This window comes from Octodon degus, unplaced genomic scaffold, assembly GCF_000260255.1.
Source record: "Octodon degus isolate 3935 unplaced genomic scaffold, OctDeg1.0 scaffold00098, whole genome shotgun sequence".
NCBI lineage: Eukaryota > Metazoa > Chordata > Mammalia > Rodentia > Octodontidae > Octodon > Octodon degus.
Window position 1 is genome coordinate 9667120 of NW_004524674.1, and position 17348 is coordinate 9684467.

The following is a 17348-nucleotide window of genomic DNA, read 5'->3' on the forward strand; positions in this document are numbered from 1 at the left end:
AAAAAAAAAAAAAAAAAAAGAACATTTCTTGTTTAAAGTGAAGACCATGAATATGCTTTTGGAGAGAACCCACTGATCAGAGCCTTGCAGGTTATTTGGGGTGACCTGGGCCAGACCTTTGTAAACACAGAATGCTGCATCACCCTGAATGACCAGCAGATGCTGCTGTTGAACCACAGCAAGAGTTTTTGGTGGTCCTGGGCGCCCTATTGTACTACATCGTTCACACCCTTATTTAATGAGGCTGTCCTGTGTCTGGCATCGTCAATGCTTTTAAGCAGTACTGCTCTTACTTCCATTGTCACTTAACTGAAACTATGTATGACCTCCTATCTATGTAGCTTTTTCAAATCAAACTTAAAAATGTTTCACCAAGGTACAACCCCACCGGTCACTTGATATTAATGGCTTTTTCCTTCTACACAGAAGAAGCATCCTTTTTTCTTTTTCTTTTTTAACATTTGGTACAGGGGCTTGCTACACAGCTTTGGACTCCGTGATTTTCCTGTCTCAGCCTCCCCAGCACTGAGATTACAGGCATACGCAGGCACCCGTGTCCAGACCTACACAGCATGTGGTACAGGAGATCAAACCCAGGTCCACGTGCTTGCCAGACAGGCCCTTAGATCTTGAGCTAAAACATCTCCCCAGCTGAAACATCCTTAATTCCCCTGAGCACCACTCAAGGCCAATGCTTCAAGGCCCTTTCTGAACTGAGGCTTCCTTTTAACTTAATTTCCTGCCTGTCTCTGCTTCCCATATGTGACCCCTGTGTTCTACTTGCCAAGTGGATCTTTCTGGAACATAGCTGGATTACAGTCCCTCCCTGTTGCCTATGAAATCAAATCCACACCCTTATTCAAAACCCTCAAAGGACTGCTCACCTAGTTTAATCTACTTCCCAAAATAGAAAAAAAAAAAAAAAAAGGCCAGGTGTGGTAGGGCATGCTTGTGCCTGTAATCCCAGCCACTGGACTGCTGAGGCAAGAGGATTGCCACCATTTCAAGGCCAATCAGAACTACACAGCAAGACCCTGTCTAAAAAAAAAAAAAAAAAATTACCTTCCTTATGGTAATTTTATCATACCCCATTAATCACCAAAATTTAGCTTCCTAAGAAAAATGTTTTTTGATGGGTATAGGGACACATACCTGTAGTCTCAGTCTGGATAGGACTATATGTGCAAGCAAAATAGAAAATGGCTGAAGATATACAAAGAATCAGAAATACAGTGAATAATTAAATTATTGCAATAAAAGACATTACCATTAATTCCCCTTAAAGCAAACACACACACGCACACGCACATGCACACACACACACTCTCAGCATTCTTGGTGCTTTCTTTCTTACTTTTTCTGTATTTAGGACAGGGTCTACAGGGTCTCACTACATAGATTGGACTTGTAATGATTCTCCTGTTTTCAGCCTCCCAAGTGCTGGGATTACAGGTGGGCACCATCGTGCCCTGTCTCCATCACTGGCTCAGGATGTCCTGCAGGCATGCTGGGAATCAAACTTTGGCCCTTGCCCTCTACCTAAGCAGGTGCTTTAGTCTGCTGAGCTATCAGGCTGGCCCTCTCTTGATGCTTTCTAAAGCAGTTTTGCAAGTCCTATTTGGTGAGTGTTGATCAAAATTACAGTGAACACTGCTGTTGAGTGTCATCCGATGGAAAAGCAAGCTTCTACAAACAGTACAATGTGTTCTTACTGTCCTTGTCCATTGGAGACGATGCTGACTTCTGGCTCTTCCTTAAAGTCAAAATGACCGTGAAAGGTAAACTGTTATATCAAAACATCGAGGCAAGTATGACAGCAACTAGACAGTCAACAAAGGACTTTCTAAAGTGGCAAGGATGATGGGATACATGTGTTGGAAACAAAAGGAACTGATGACAATTACTCTTTTGCTGTAGTAAGTTTTTTATTTAATCACAACTATTGTACCTTATAGGCTAGTGCAATCCCCAATACTGTACCAGAAAAAGAAAAACTTTCCTGAGAGAGGGGCTATAATTTAAAAGTATTATTTTTGTTATTGATATTGTTAAAGATAGGGTCTTGTTATATAGCCCAGGCTGGTCTGGGCTAGGTCTCAAATTGCAGAGATCCCCCTGCCTCCTGCTTCACAGTTGGTATTATAGGTGTGTGCCACCATTTCCTGAACAGAATTTTAGCAACTTAAGATCATCCATCAGTTTTCCCCAACAGCTAGGCTAATCATGTTCATATTTTGGTGTTTTGTTTTGTTTTGTTTTGTTTTGTTTTTGTACCAGGAATCAAACTCGGTACCTGGCGCTTGCCAGGAAGGCGCTTGTGCCACTGAGCTATATCTCCAGCCCCTCCTTTTGTATTTGTTGAAGTGGGCACCTGTAAGCCCAGAGACTGTGATGTGGATCTGGGGAATTAGGAGGGTTCTGTCATAACCCATTCTAAACCACTTCTAATGCAATGTGTTAATTATTGAAACTGTCCTACCAATTTGGTTTGAAACTGTCTCATTGCTATTTGTTTCTCAATAAAATTATGGAAAAAAATAAATAAAAGAAAAATTTAGAGAAGATTAAAAAAGTAAAAAAAGGGGCTGGGGAGATGGCTCAGTGGAATAAGCACTTCCCTGGCAAGTGCAAGGGCCTGAGTTCAATCCCTGGTTCTGCCAAAAAAAAAAAAAAAAAAAAAAGTAAAAAAAAAAATGACTTCTATTGTCTAGCCTCCTATTTTTACCAATGGAATATTAAGTCTCTTTAGAGGGAAGTGTTTTGTAAGGATCTTACCACATATTTATGAGACCTGAGGTATCCCAATGACATTTGGGTGTTTCTGCTTCTGTTTTGTTTTTGTTTTTCTTAAAAGCTTTGCTCCAGTCATCCAGAATGGCCTTGAATTATGTGGCTAGCTTGGCCTCCAGCAAATTGAGATGAAATTCACAAAACATAAAATTACCCATTTTAAATGGTTGAGGTAGTTAACCCATTAAACAGTTACTCCCTTGTCTTGGCCACCCAGGCCCTGGCAACCAACTGATCTTGCTTTCTCTCATTTCTGGCCCCATTAACCTGCCAGATGCCTCCCTCCCACACACCACTGCCCCAACCCCCTGAGGCCTTTGGTCAGGTCTCTCCTTGTGCCAATCATAGTCAAGGCCCTGTCAAACTTACAGAGATTTTTTTTTAACACCCGCGCCTATTACGTCACGTCTCCCAACTCATCTCCCATGGCACACAGTAGGACCTGGGTAGTTAATTAGGCTGGGATCAATCTTCACTGAAAACGCGGAGGGCATTCTGGCGCTGAACTCAAGAACTTTAAAGTGTTTTGTCCGCTAAAGTGGACTTAGCTATTGTGTAAAGCATGACCGTGTTGTTCTAACGGTATCATCCAATTGTTCTTTCATCAAAATAGGAACTGGCGGCCAGTTCGGGAGAGGCTACAAAGTGAAGCCAGGGTCAAATCAGGGACAAACCGTCCGGAGACAGGTCACATCAAGGTGTCCCCCCCTCGCACCTCACCCCCGCCTCGCCGCGCGGCAGTTCCCGCGCCCCACGTGGGGTCTCTCGGGCCTTTCTGGGGGGGCGGGGGCAGGCTCTCCAGCCGCACCTCCCCCACCAACACCCCCGGCTCCCCGCATACTTGATTGGCCGGGCCTCTAAGGAGACAGACACTGCCGGACCACAGCCAGGCTGCTGGGGACCTGTAAGCGCCGAGAAGGCCGGCGGGGGGCGTGGCCTGCGCGGGGCGGGGGGGAGCTGCTTCCGGGTGAGCCGCCCCGCCCCCACGTGGGCCGGGGAGACCTGAGCGGGCGGCTGCGAAAGCTGGAGCAGCGGCGGCTGGAGTAGCGGCCCGGAGCAGTTTGAGAAACTGGTGAGCTGGGCGGGCTCCAGAGGTGGCGGGCCTGGAGGGTCGTTCCAGGGCGAGGCGGGCTGTTGCACCCCGAATCCCCAGATTGTGCTGTGCGCCTGGAGCGCCAGGGCTGCAGCGGGGCACGGAGACCCCCTGTTTGAGCTTGATGATCCTACAACAACCTACGTTGCTTGCCCCGCGTCTCCTTCCAGGGGCCCACCCCACCTGCCGAGACCACCGAGGCCGCTGTGAGAGTGCGGAGGTGGAGGTGCCTCGCGTCCTCCAGGAGGGAGGTGGGGACAATAAGAGCCGCTGGTGCGCTGGTGCTAGGCGCTGCGAGCCTCGGGCCATTCAGTCCGTACAACAGCCCATTGAGGTTGGTTCACATCTCCGTGTACCACATGAGGAAATTGATGTCATGGGGCTGGAAAGTGACAAAACCAGGATTTGTGCCCACATCTATCAGACCCCAGATCCCACATACCTAACCACCCAGCCAGCAGAGGCAGCCAGGTCTAGTCACAAGTCTATCCCTTTCCTCTTCCCACTCCTTCATCTGGAGCAGTTAAACCCCTGTCTGCTGGAAAGAAATGTTGACATCTGGCTGTACAGTACAAGGATCGTGGTGGACCTTGAGAGCTGGGCAGCTAGAGACCCAAATTCAAGCTCAGGTTTGCAACGATGCCCACTTTCAGGGTTAATTGATGTAATCCACAAGTTTAAGATGCCTGTTGGCCCGCATGTTCTAGGAATCTTTAGAGAAGGTGGCCTGGCCTTGTAGCTCCAGCTGGCTGAGCTAGAAGAGAGTGAGTTGGGCCAAGGAGATAGCTCAGTAGAATAAGCGCCTGCCTGCCAAGCTCAGGGTGCTGAGTTCAATCCCCAGTAAAGCAAAATTTAAAAAAGAGAAAGGATCTTCAAAACACTAGGGGTTTCATTCTTTTTATTTCTTTTATTTACTTTTGCAGTACTGGCAAGCGAACCCAGAGCCTTTGTACTGAATTACATCGCTAGACCTTTTTAAGTTTGTTTTTTGTTTTTTGTTTTTTTTTTTACTTTGAGACCCTAAGTCATTAAGGTGCCAAGACTGGGTTCAAATTTGTGATCTTTCCGCTTCACCCTTCCAGAATGCAAGGATTACAGGCATGCCTCACCAAAACAACTTCATTCTTCTCTATAGCCCTCAGTCTAGTACTGCTACATGGTGGGGGGCACGAAATAGATATTCAGGAAATACAGCTTCATTGAACAGGCAGCGGATTGGTCCCTTTACAGACCTGCCTGATAGCTGATGTCCTGGGCCCTCCTGGGGCTCTGGATTTCTCAAGCTGGCCATTTCGCCTAGCTGGCTCTCCTGCCTGCCTCAGTGCAGAGCTTGCCAAACCTGGCACCAGCTACCCACTGTCTGTGCCAAGAGCTCAGCCTCTGGAATCTCAGCAGAGCACAGTCTGGAATGCTTAAGCCCTACAGATCTTTCTGTGCCCCTCCTGGTGGCCACTTGTCAGGGTCCAAGTTAAGTCACTTCCAGGTTAAGAATGTTGCCTTGTAAGGAGCCTGAGACCTTCACAATCAAGCTGAAAAGCTGTCCTTCAGAATCTCACCTTCCATGAAGCTGTCCTTGTTTCCTAGAGATGCATATTCCTCCCATAGCACATGGGCCACCCTTCTACCCTGGCATCTGTGCTACACCCTCAGATATCTTAGAACAGTCTGTGGCCCACAGGGTTTGAAAAAAATGTCTTCTTCTCTAGGGACATGATAAGATGCACAGCACTGTGCCTGGAGATCTCATTGCAGCCCAGCCCTACTCAGGATAATCTTAGAAGCAGCTAAAGGTTCCATACTTGGGTCCAGACACATATCCCATCCCTATTTCTAATCTCCACAACCTTGCAAATTTGATAACATCAGCCCATTTCATGTATTATGAAGTGAAAGGTCTGAAAAGGCCACCAACGTTGCCCAAATTACAGTGCAGAGCACCAAACCTAGGGCCAACCCTGAAACATGGTGCTTTCTACACCACCCAGTATTGCTTACCAGTGAAACCTGTTCTAATGCGGGCTGGACTTCATGGTGGCTTTTCCTCATAAGGTTGTGATATAAAATTTAAGGTGAGTTTTACAAGCTCCTTGAGTTTGAAAGAGGTGCTCTCCCAGCATGTGGGAATCTCCCAAATTTTGAGGGACTTCTCAGAAAGCAAGTTCCTAGCCTGGCGTTGGCCCTGCAATTCTGGCCCCTTTCCTACTGCACAGGTGTGGGGTGTTTTTTTTGTTTGTTTTGTTTTGAACCAGGAATCAAACTCAGGACCTCACACTTGCCAGGCAGGCACTGTGCCCCTGAGCTATAGCCTAGGCCCTGCACAGGTGCATTAAGTTCCTCTTATAACCCTCTGACTGTGGTAAAGGTCACAGCATACTGAACTGGAAGCCAGGATCCTTGGGCTTAGTTCCTAGGTCTGGACCTCAATCTTTATAATGTCACTGAGTCCTGTGGCCTCTCTGAGGCACCCTACTGTCCACATTAAGGTGTAAGAGATTGCATAGGATGGGTGATTTCAACTTTTTAATTCTTCTAGCACTAACACATCCAATTTCAACCCAATTTTTCAATCAAATCTCTCTCTGACCCAAAATAGAAAACCATATCAAAGAAGAATTGCTCTCATGAGCCCCTGCCCACACTTTTACCCTCCATACCGCTTCCAGGCTGCTGAGGGAAACTTTGATAGCTGCTCCTAGTAGACCCCTATCAGTTGCTTGTGACAGAAAATGATAGTTGCTCTGTCACCTGCTTCAGAGTTGAGGCCAGTGGAATGCAGCTAAGGATTCCAGAAGCCAGGGCCCTGTTAAAAAAAATTGTCCTCAAGAAGATCAGTCAGGGTGTGGGCTCGGCTTCAGAATTAGACTTGACTCTCCAGAATGACCCTGAGGGAGTCACATAACCCTCTGAACTTCTGTTTCCTTATCACTGCAAGTTAAAACAGTTTATTGCACTGCAGGGCCATATGCCTCAGACTATTTTTCTATTCCCTCTGTCCGGTGCTCAAAGCAGAAAGTATAGATACCTACTGAATCAGATGCTTACCAGTAATATAGAAAATAATCCGTAAAAGTCTACAACAAACTGAAATTCTGGCTTAGTCACTAACTAGAGTGTGGTCTTGGGCAAGCTATGCAGCCCCTCTTATGTGAGGTAACTCCTGGCAGATAGGAGAGCACAGTGTCACACAAAAGGCACAGAGACCTCGTACCTGCTGAATGCCCATCATACCTCCCAGAGATATCTGTGGGTGGCCTGGCCTGCTCTTGTGTGGCAGCTGGCTCACCCAGGGGTGTGGGCTAGGGTGGGTCTCTGTGTGGCTCCTGATAATCCAAACCCCACCAAGGAGGAGATGGGATAAGATGGGCCCCTGGGCTGGGCAGAAGGAAGCTAAAAGGGTCAGAGACATGGGACAGAAAGGTAGCACCCACAAACTGAAGGATCCCTTGGGGATCCGGTGAGGCCAAAAGCAGCTGGTCCTGCTGTTTTACTTTTTGACCTGCTGTGTGACTCTGAGCAAGTCCTTGCTTCCCCTGGGCTGTGAGGTCATGTTTGTACAAGGAGCCATTGCAGTTGGGCCTGCCACCCCTTGATTTCTGTGGCTCTCTTTTCCCTTCCTACATACTCGGCCAGGCACCTGCAAAAGGAAATGTCTGAAATGAAGCTCCTGCCTCTTCCCCAGGGTGGTTTCCTATGCCCTCTTCCTGCCCTATCCCCATGTGTGCTGTGGAGACTCTTGGCCGCTTGGAAATGGCCTTTCCTTCTCCACCTCCCACTGCCTCCCCCCAGCTTCTGTGCGTCTCTGCTTCCGGTCTGCTCTGCTCAGCCTCAAGATTTATCTTCTTAAAGCCAGGCTTTGACCAGGCCATGCCCCCATTCGCTGCTCTGAAACTTCCCTGGCCTCAGTCTGGCCCCACTTGTCCCTCCCCTCCCATCATCCTGCCTAGTCCCTGGAACCCAAGCCACGCTCAGCTCCCCTTGTTCCCTTTATTCCCTTGCTGAGTGAACACTGTCGTTTGACCATGCCAGGCTGAACCTGTGCATCCTGTAAGACCAAAAGCAAGGTCCATCTTCAGCAAGCCCCTCCTGCTGCCTTAGTGCGCACTGGAACCGTGCTCAGATGTGGCCGGCTCCTCTGCCCCAAGGTGCACTGTCACCTGTGAAAGTGCCTAGGATGGCCTGGCATGCACACACGCGGTGCCCTGGAAACGTGAATTCCCTACTTCCTGTGCCTTGTATCACTTATAGCCAGACCTAGTGGCGCACACTTGTAATCTCAACTCTTAGAAGATCTGGGCTGCATAGTACATTCAAGGCCAACCTGAACTGCACAGCAAAACTGTGTCTCAAAACACAAAAACATGGCTTATTTGGCATGTAGAGCTTATTGTCTTTGTGTAATTAAATATTTACTGTGCCAGAGTCCACATGGGCAGAGCTTGGAGTGGGGGACAAAGATGAACTCACCCAAACCCAGCCCTGTGGAGACTCCCCTCCTGGGCAGAGGGAGATAAGACAGTCCACAGATACCTGTTGTGTAAGAGATTGCAATGCGTGGGCAGGAAGAAAGCCGAGCAGAGAGGGAAGGAGAGCCTGGGGCCCTGGAGAGAGTCCAGCCTGCAAGGTGAAGGGCAAGGGCCTGCCTCAGAGAGCAGGGCGAAGTTCCGCCTGGCTGCAGAAGAGCCTTAGTGGCCTCTCTGGGGGAAGGAAGGGTGTGTGTGTGTCCCTCGGCTGGCATCTGTGTGCTCTTTATGTTCTTGGAGAAATGGGAAACCCATGCCCCATGGTGTTAACAGTGATCTCCACTTGGGGGAGAGTGGCTGGGGGGTTTCTTTTTGCTCATCTGGACTTGTCTCTGGAAGTTAAATGTTAGTCAGGTCAGCACTTCTCCAGGTACATACAGGGAAGGCAGGACTGATTCTTTTATTTTCATTCTTTTTTTTCCAGTCCATTGATTCTGATAAAATTAAAGTACTAGAAAATTCTCCCTTTTTTACCCTGTCACAAAGGATTGAACATGGAGGCTCTGTACAACTGAGCTACATTTCTAGCCAACCCACACGTTTTATTGAGACAGGGTTTCTCTAAGTTGACCAGACTGGTCTTGAAATTTACAGTGTTCCTGCCTCAGCCTCCTGCAGTGGTGGGATTACATTTATGTCATACATGACTCCTGACATGATGTTTTTTTTTTTTTTTTAAACATTTATTTATTTAGTGTGTGTGTGTGTGTGTGTGTGTGTGTGTGGCCAGCTCAGCCCACCAGGGGGCAGGGCTGGCTGGCATGTGGTGCTGGAGGATCGAACCGTGGTCCCTGTGCTTTGCCAAGCCTGCTTCAAGTAGGTGCTTTTAGACCACTGAGCCATCTCGCCAGCCCCGACATGATGTTTTAAAATCACAGTCATAACCAAGCATGGTGATACACACCTGGAATCCGAGCATTGGGAAGCTGAGACAGGAGGATCGCCATGAGTCTGAGGCCAGCCTGGGCTACATAGTGAGTTTAAGCCTAGCTTGAACTACATAGCAAAGCCCTGTCTCAAAACAATAAATAAATAAATAAATAAATAAATAAATAAATAAATAAATTTATTTTAAAATACCCATAATAGGGGCTGGGGAGATGGCTCAGTAGAGTAAGTGCTTGCCTGGCAAGCACAAGGGCCTGAGTTCAATCCCCAGTTCCACAAAAAATAAATAAATAAATAAATAAATACCCATAATAATCTGGATGCTGCTGTGCGTACCTATAATCTCGACACCCTGGGAGACTGAGGTGGGAGGCTAACAAGTTCAAGTTTGTGTAACTTTGTGACTCAGGGAAACTCTGTATTTAAGAATTTTGGATTTATTTATTTATTTATTTATTTATTTTTTGAGACAGGGTAGTCCAGGCTGGGCTCAGATTCATGGCAATCCTCCTGCTCTGCCTCTCAGGTACTGGAACTATAGGCATGTGCCACCATCCCTGGCCAAGACAAATATTTTTAAAAGAGTAGAGATGTATCTCAGAATGCAAACTCTTGGGTTCAATCCCTAGTACCACAAAAATAAAATAAAGGTGCTGGGGAGAAGGCTCAGCAGCCCAAGTGCCTGCCTGGCAAGTGCAAGGACCCGAGTTTGATCCCCAGTACCATATGCCATGCTGGCCCCAGAATCCTTGTCATGCCCTGCTGGCTTCAAAAATCACATTACACACCTGTCATCCCAGTGCTGGGGAGGCTGAGACAGCAGGATCGATGAGTCTGAACTCTGTAGTGAAACCCTGTATCAAATAAGTAAATTTTTGTAATGGCATTTATATAAACTACAAGCCCAAATGTTATATTATGAAGTTTGAATTGCAAGAAAACTTGTAAAAGCTTCCTTGCATTTCTCTTCTTCCTTGGTCAGAGCCAACAAAGTAAACCATGGGAATGGGATTAGCGGGACTGAAGGGCATGTCTTCCCCAAGTAACCATCGCCTGGGGACAGGGACCATGTCTGATGTTCCTTCTACTGCACCCCCATACAGCTAAGCACACAGCAGACACCCCAGCAGGCTCTCTTAAGGCCAGCAGACTGTCCTGAGCGCCACCATGCAGCCCCAGTCTGTTCTGCACAGCGGTTACTTCCACCCTCTGCTTCGGACCTGGCAGGCAGCCGCCACCACCCTCAGTGCCTCCAACCTCATCTACCCTGTCTTTGTCACGTGAGTCACCAAGAATGGGCCCGGGCTGTGATCTGCCCAGGTGGGTAGGTGTGTGTAAGAGCAGCATTAGTATTGCTAGGTGGGCTGTCCCTTGGAGACTCAGTATTAGAGTTGGCCTACTGGGTTAAGGGTAGTGGCCTTAGGAATGGTGAACAGAGCTCAGCCATCCTATTTGTAAAATAAAAAGACTTAGTCCTACCTGACATTCTGAGCTTTTATGATAAAGCCCAAGCAAAAGCCAGTGGCACATCCCTGAGTCTCAGCAGGAGGCTGAGGCAGGAGAGCCTCCATAAGCTGTACTTGGTGACATAGTAAGTTTGAGACAAGCCTGAACCACATAGCAAGACCTTATCTCAAAAGAACACAAAACTAAATTCAAAACAGGGAGAGAAAGAACTACGTCAATTGTACTGTGTCATCTGTACCTAGAAATTTACCTGGCACATCATAAGTGCTCAGTAATGGTTGAATGAGTGAACCCAACCAAGATCCAGGGGAAGGGTTTGATGCTAAAAGAGAGAATCCAGCAGGGCCAGAGTCACCCTCTCAGAAAGTACCTTGAGTAGGAAGCAAGACCTGACTGACTTCAGCGTTTAAGTTCTTACCGCCTTGCTTCTCCCTGTGGTTACTGTTCCTTCAGTGTACTTGTTCTGCGTGTCGCTGTTCTTCTTGGTGTTGCTGTTGTTATTTCAGGCCCTAGCCTTGGCCAGGTGGAGGAGCCAGACGCTGGACCCTTCCACCCTTAACCCTCCCCAGCTTCTCTCCCAGTTACCCCTTCACTACCAGCCCTTCCCACAGCCGCCAAAGCCCAGCCCCACTCTTGCAGGGATGTTCCAGATGATGTCCAGCCCATCGCCAGCCTTCCGGGAGTGGCCAGGTAGGAGGTATGGAGGGGAGGGCAAGGGAATGGAGGAGAGCGAGAGATTTAGCAGGTGGAGGGAGAAACCTGGGGAAGCAGACTTCAGCTAGTAGAGAGAAGGGTGTCCCTGCAGTGCACAGGAGGTGCCTCCTGCGGTAATGAATGCCTGTTACTAGGGCTCCACTGCCAACAGGGAGCTGGTATTTCAGCAGAGGAGCCAGTCACTACCATTGCACAGCCCTGCTGCTTGCAGCCTCAGCTCTCCCACCTGTTTGGTGGTTACCTACCCTGCCCTGCCCTGCCCTGCCCTGCCCTGCCCTGCCCTGCCCTGCCCTACACTGCACGACTTGTGCCCTCCTGGGGCCAGGTGCAGCTTGACTCTTAGCAGAAGCACATGGTAGAAGGACCAGGGAACCTGCCTGCCTTCAGACCCACTGCTTGTCCCCTCTTAGGTATGGTGTGAACCGACTGGAAGAGATGCTGAGGCCTTTGGTAGAAGACGGGCTGCGTTGTGTCCTCATCTTTGGTGTCCCCAGCAGAGTTCCCAAGGTAAAGCATCACAGGACAGTTAAGAAGAGAGGCTAGGGGCTGGGGAGATGGCTCAGTGGAATAAGTACTTCCCTGGTAAGTGCAAGGGCCTGAGTTCAATCCCTGGTTCCACAAAAAAAAAAAAAAAAGGCTGGGCAAGGGTGGGCCAAGGTTCTGCATTGACCATGTCCTTGTTCCTATCTTGTGCTGGCCTTGGGACCATCCAGAATGGTCATGGTATTTGTCCCTAAAACAGCACTCATATAGTATAGGACACTACATAGAGCTGAGACACCCTGATGGGGTAAGCCAGTCCCCTCTCTGCAAATGAGGTTGATCCTCGTGCTTCTCTCCCAGGGGCTGCAACAGCTATATGAGGAGGGGGCTGGGCTGCACTGTACCGTGGCAGCCACCAGCTTTCCCACCTGTTTGATGGATGCCTTCTCGAAGGCTTATGTAGCAAATATACCACTTTGTCCTCCTCCTTTCTCTGCCCCTAGGATGAGCGGGGCTCTGCAGCTGACTCTGAGGAGTCTCCAGCTGTTGAGGCCATCCACGTGCTGAGGAAGACTTTCCCCAGCCTTCTGGTGGCCTGTGATGTCTGCTTGTGCCCCTACACCTCCCATGGACACTGCGGTGAGATCCCTCCCTCCTGCCAGCCCTGCTGACACCCACACCCACTGCCAGTTCTCCCCAGGGTGGGCACCATCCAGGGCCCAAAGAACTCCCAACATCCTTACATCTTGCCCTACAGGGCTCTTGGATGAGAATGGAACATTCCGGGCCGAGGAGAGCCGCCAGCGGCTGGCAGAGGTGGCACTGGCCTACGCCAAGGCTGGTGAGTGAGTCCCCAGTATGGATGGGCATCTCTGGGTCAGAGAGGTGGCAGAGTGGGTAGGAGGGGCCCAGCATTCTGAAGGCCCCCCTTTGCCCCTCAGGATGTCAGGTAGTAGCCCCGTCGGACATGATGGATGGACGCGTGGGAGCCATCAAGGAGGCCCTGATGGCACATGGACTTGGCAACAGGGTACGGGTGGGAAGTGCAGGGTGGGTTGAGGGGTGGGGAGGAGACAAAGCTTGGGCCAGCCCTGTCCCCATATGTGCCAAGAATTGGAGAACTGAGAATAGCGCTAGATGAGGCCGTCACCCATCTCAGCCTCTACCTTAGGTGAGGAAGTTGAGGCCTGGTGCTCTGGTGACACTGGTGTGTAGGCACTCCGTTTCCTAGCCGAGGTCCTTTCTCCCCTTTCCACATCAGCCTGGTACTTTGGCAGATGCTAACTGAGCCCAGACCCCCATTGTGTCCTCATAGGTATCAGTGATGAGCTATAGCGCCAAATTTGCCTCCTGCTTCTACGGGCCTTTCCGGTAAGTGAGGAAGGGCAAGGGTCTGCTGTTAAATCCTAGGTCTGTTAGCCCAGAGCTGGAGCCCACCGAGACTCTGCTTCACAGGGATGCAGCTCAGTCAAGCCCTGCTTTTGGAGACCGCCGCTGCTACCAGCTACCCCCCGGAGCCCGAGGCCTGGCCCTCCGTGCAGTGGTGAGTGCCTGCCCTGAGCCCCACAGCCCACACTTCTGCCCCCATGGCTGCTGCCCGCACTTACCCATGTTCTTAGGACCGTGATGTGCGGGAAGGAGCTGACATGCTGATGGTGAAGCCAGGAATGCCCTACCTGGATGTCGTGAGGGAAGTGAAGGACAAGGTGAGCACAAAGAGACATGGGGGCTCAGGGTGGGGAGAGTTTATCTGAGGGTGCTGGGCCTTGGAGTCTAGGACTCTGGAACCTTAAGAGTTTGAAGACATCTGTCTGCAAACAGGAGTTCTTTGCTCCAGGGCTCCCAAGAGGCTTCAAAAGCCCTGGGGGAACCGTTTTAGAACAGGCTCAGCCACCCACAGCCAGGACTCAGAATGGGGCCCATGATAGCCACAGGTTGGTCAGGGAGGAAGAGGCCCTCAGAGCAGACCCATCTTCCCCTTCCACCCTTGTGCCTTCACTACCCTCTGCAGCACCGCGAACTCCCCCTCGCTGTGTACCACGTGTCTGGAGAATTCGCCATGCTGTGGCACGGAGCCCAGGCCGGGGCGTTTGATCTCAAGGCTGCTGTCCTGGAGGCCATGACTGCCTTCCGCAGAGCAGGTAAGCAGGCAGGGGTGGGGTTTGTGACCTCTGCCATGGGGCCTGTGGTGTACTTTGCCCAGATAAAGAAACCAAGCCACAGGACAGCCTCGACTCATACACCTGCTGTCTAGACAGCTGCAGAATGGGGAAGGGATGCGGAAGAACAGAACATGGAACAGTGACCATTACTTTTTTGGTTGTGAGATTTTGAGGCAGCCACTTCTCTCAACTCAGGGTCCTTATCTGTGAACTAGGGATGAGGTGGAGGATGTCTGGCTGTCCTGGGCTTGCGATCATGTGTGCAGCTGTGTAGGTTGTCACCATGTCAGTGGGAGCAGGTAGGAGTTGCATAGCCCACCATCCTCATCAGCATGGTAGGCTCCAGCCTTGGGCTGACAAGCCTGGGATTGAACAGCAGACCCTGTCCCTCCCTGCTTCCTGGAAGGGCCCACAGAAACAGGAAGCAAAGCACTGGCTGCTGTGGGGAGATGGAGTGGGAGGAGAGGGGCCAAGGCTCAGCATGTCCAGATGTTGCAGGCTGATGGGGTGGGGAGAGAAAAGGCTTCAACCAGGAAATGCCTGTAGCAAGTCTCATTGCAGGACAGGGTCTTGACTTCCCTGTGCCACACAGGAGGGAATTGACAGTTAACTGTCTCCCTCACTGCATTGCCTACATCGGCAAACGGAGCCTAGACAGAGGAAATTACTTACCAAGGTCTAGAGCTGCAAGCACACAGGCCGTGCCTTATCATGGTGGCCTTCCCGCGTGGCCTCCCTCTCCCGGGAGGTGTGGCCAGGAGCTGATGCGCCTCCAGTGCCTGCTTCCTGCTTCTCCTGGCACAGGTGCCGATGTCATCATCACCTACTACACACCCCAGCTGCTGCAGTGGTTGAAGGAGAAATGATGGAGAGAGGGTGCAGGACCCAAGGACCAGAACTCGAGAAAACTCCCAAGGCCTTGGTGAAGTGAAAGCCAAAGTAAATTCTGCTTTTAGAACTGTGGCCATGCCCTCTTCCTGCTCCCATGCTGGTGGGGACCCAGCACCTTGACTGGTTTCTGCCTCCGCGCTCATCTACCACTTGCAGCCACTTCTTGAGGGAACCACTGGCTCCCTTAGCCCTGGCCCCCAGCTTGGCCCCGTGCAGCCCTGACATCACCCCTTGCCCCCAACTCTCCTCTGGTGTGCTTTCAGCTGGGCAGCAGTTGAGTTCCTGCACAGGGTTGGTGGCACCTGGAGAAGAAGGCCTTGGAGCCTTGGGCAAGAGGACAGCTGTCCAGTGTGCCATCCCAAAAAGCTTTAGGAAACCTTGGCCCTCTAGTAGCAGCTCTGGGTGCAGGATTGAGGCCTAGCTTCACGTCCCTGGTTTAGAGGCCAGTTGTGCTATGGTTCCTTGGGAAGCCTTTTTCTCCAGACGGCCAGTGTTCCCAGGCTGCCTGAGATCTGTTCCACCCTGGACCTGGATTCAGAGGTGAATGAATGAAGATCAAAATCCAGGAGCAGAGGAATTCCTGCTGGCAGGAGATGCCGCCACCAAAAAGGCTTTTTTCCCACAGTACTGGAGACTGAACCCAGGGCCTTTGCACTGATCTGCACCCCTGCCATTTTTTAATTTGTATGTTGAACCTGTCTCAGGAAGTTGCTACAATGCCCAGGCTGGGCTCAAGCTTCAGTTGTGTGATATCCACTTTGCTTTAGCCTCTTGGAGTGCTGGTACATACCATTGTACCCAGGTGGTTTGCTTGTTTTAGTTTTGGTTTTGATGGTACTAGGGGTGAAGCCCAGGGCTTGCTCATGGAAGGCAAGCTCCCTATCACTGAGCCATATCACAATACTTATTAGACTTTTATTTTGAGACACTCTTGCGAAGTTTCTCCAGGCTGGCCTCAAACTCATAATCTCCGATCCTCAGCTTCCCAAGTGATGTAGCTAGGATTATAAGCATACTCCACCACGCCAGCCAGAGGCTTTTTATTCACCAGGTATTTCTATATGAACCTCTGCTCTGTGCCCTGGTGCAGTTCTGGGTGCTGGGGATATAGCAGGACAGGTTGTAACTTGTCACTTCATTTAATGTATACAAGAAAGGGAGAAGCAGATTAAAAAAAACAAAAAACAAAAACAAAAACTGATAAGGTAATGACAGCCAGGCATGATGGTGCCTGTCTGTCATCTTAGTACTCAGGAGGCTGTGGCAGGGAAGATTGGAGGATTGCCACAAGTTTGAGCCCAGCCTGACCCAGAAAGTGAGACCTTGTCTTAAATAAATAAATAGCAGTTATAAATCTTGTTAGGGCCTGAAGGAAGGAAAGGGTCTGAGACTAACGGGAGTGGCCCCATTGAGAACATGGCTGGGAAGCCTCTTTTCTTTTTCTTTTTCTTTTCTTTTCTTTTCTTTTCTTTTCTTTCTTTCTTTCTTTCTTTCTGCACTGTCTTTCAGACAGTGTCACTGTGCAAGTCAGGCTGGCCTTGAGCTTACTTTGTATTGTAGCCCAGGCTGGTCTTGAACTCACAACTATCCTCCTGCTTCAGCCTCCTGAGTGCCAGGATTACAGACTTATGCCACCACGCCCAGCCTTGGGAAGCCCTTTCTGAGGCCGAGATCTGTACAAGAAAAGATCTTTACAAATCAAGGCCACATGAACTGCTTGATGTCCACAAAAATGCCATGTAGGTAGGTCTAAGCACCTGCTTAGTAAGCATAAGGACCTGAGTTCGATCCCTGGTACCAAATGCCATGCCACCCCAAAACCACGGGCATGCTGTGCCAGCCACTAAAACCAGGCATGATGGCATACACCTGTAATCCCAGTGCTGGGGTGGCTGAGACAGGCGGATCACTATAAGTCCAAACTACAGGGGCTGGGAGATGGCTCAGTAGAATAAGCGCTTCCCTCGCAAGAGTAAGGGCCTGAGTTCAATTCCTGGTTCCGCAAAAAAAAAAAAAAAAAAAAAAAAAAAAAAAAAAAAAAAAACCCCAAAATTTTCAAACCCCGGTTTTTCCAAAAAATAAAAAAAAAAAAAAAAAAAAAAAAAATGTTATGCAAGCAGATGAGGAAGAGGAAGTCCAGCAGTGGGGCTGGAGGTTGGAAAGGTCAGATTCCACTTGTGGTAGGAAGCTTGCGTTTTACTTTGTGTCTGATCTGATTGGCAAGTGATCTGAAAGGTTTGTGTGTTTTGGGGGGAAGTTGGGCTTTGTTTATTGTTTGTCTTTCCAGCTCAGACTTGAACCCAGCCCTCACAGGAGGGAGGCTGGTGCCCTCCCCAAGCC

At 49.7% G+C, this 17348-nt stretch overlaps 1 protein-coding gene across 4 annotated transcripts; it reads left to right on the top strand.

Annotated features, from left to right (window-relative positions):
* Nucleotides 1–3760: 3760 nt before the first annotated feature.
* Alad (aminolevulinate dehydratase) lies at nucleotides 3761–15080 on the top strand. Of its 4 annotated transcripts, none has more exons than XM_023723386.1 (13): nucleotides 3769–3862; nucleotides 4054–4134; nucleotides 10395–10571; nucleotides 11398–11448; nucleotides 11883–11979; nucleotides 12459–12594; nucleotides 12713–12796; nucleotides 12897–12985; nucleotides 13271–13326; nucleotides 13411–13498; nucleotides 13575–13661; nucleotides 13967–14096; nucleotides 14922–15080. In XM_023723386.1, exons 3-13 carry the CDS (start codon nucleotides 10459–10461, stop codon nucleotides 14981–14983), a joined length of 993 nt encoding a protein of 330 aa, XP_023579154.1. In that variant the 5' UTR covers nucleotides 3769–3862; nucleotides 4054–4134; nucleotides 10395–10458; the 3' UTR covers nucleotides 14984–15080. The 4 variants fall into 4 exon arrangements, with proteins under 4 accessions (XP_004638539.1, XP_023579154.1, XP_023579153.1 ...); XM_023723385.1 differs by lacking the exon at nucleotides 4054–4134 and adding an exon at nucleotides 8302–8504 and having other exon boundaries at nucleotides 3771–3862; XM_004638482.2 differs by lacking the exon at nucleotides 4054–4134 and having other exon boundaries at nucleotides 3761–3862.
* Nucleotides 15081–17348: the final 2268 nt, after the last annotated feature.

Bases quoted from the DNA above. Each gene is read 5' to 3' on its own strand.
- Alad (XM_004638482.2), top strand. From the start codon at position 10,459: ATGCAGCCCCAGTCTGTTCTGCACAGCGGTTACTTCCACCCTCTGCTT. The intron at 11,449-11,882 runs GTAGGAGGTATG...GTCCCCTCTTAG, and splicing joins AGCCTTCCGGGAGTGGCCAG to GTATGGTGTGAACCGACTGG. The intron at 12,986-13,270 runs GTACGGGTGGGA...GTGTCCTCATAG, and splicing joins CACATGGACTTGGCAACAGG to GTATCAGTGATGAGCTATAG.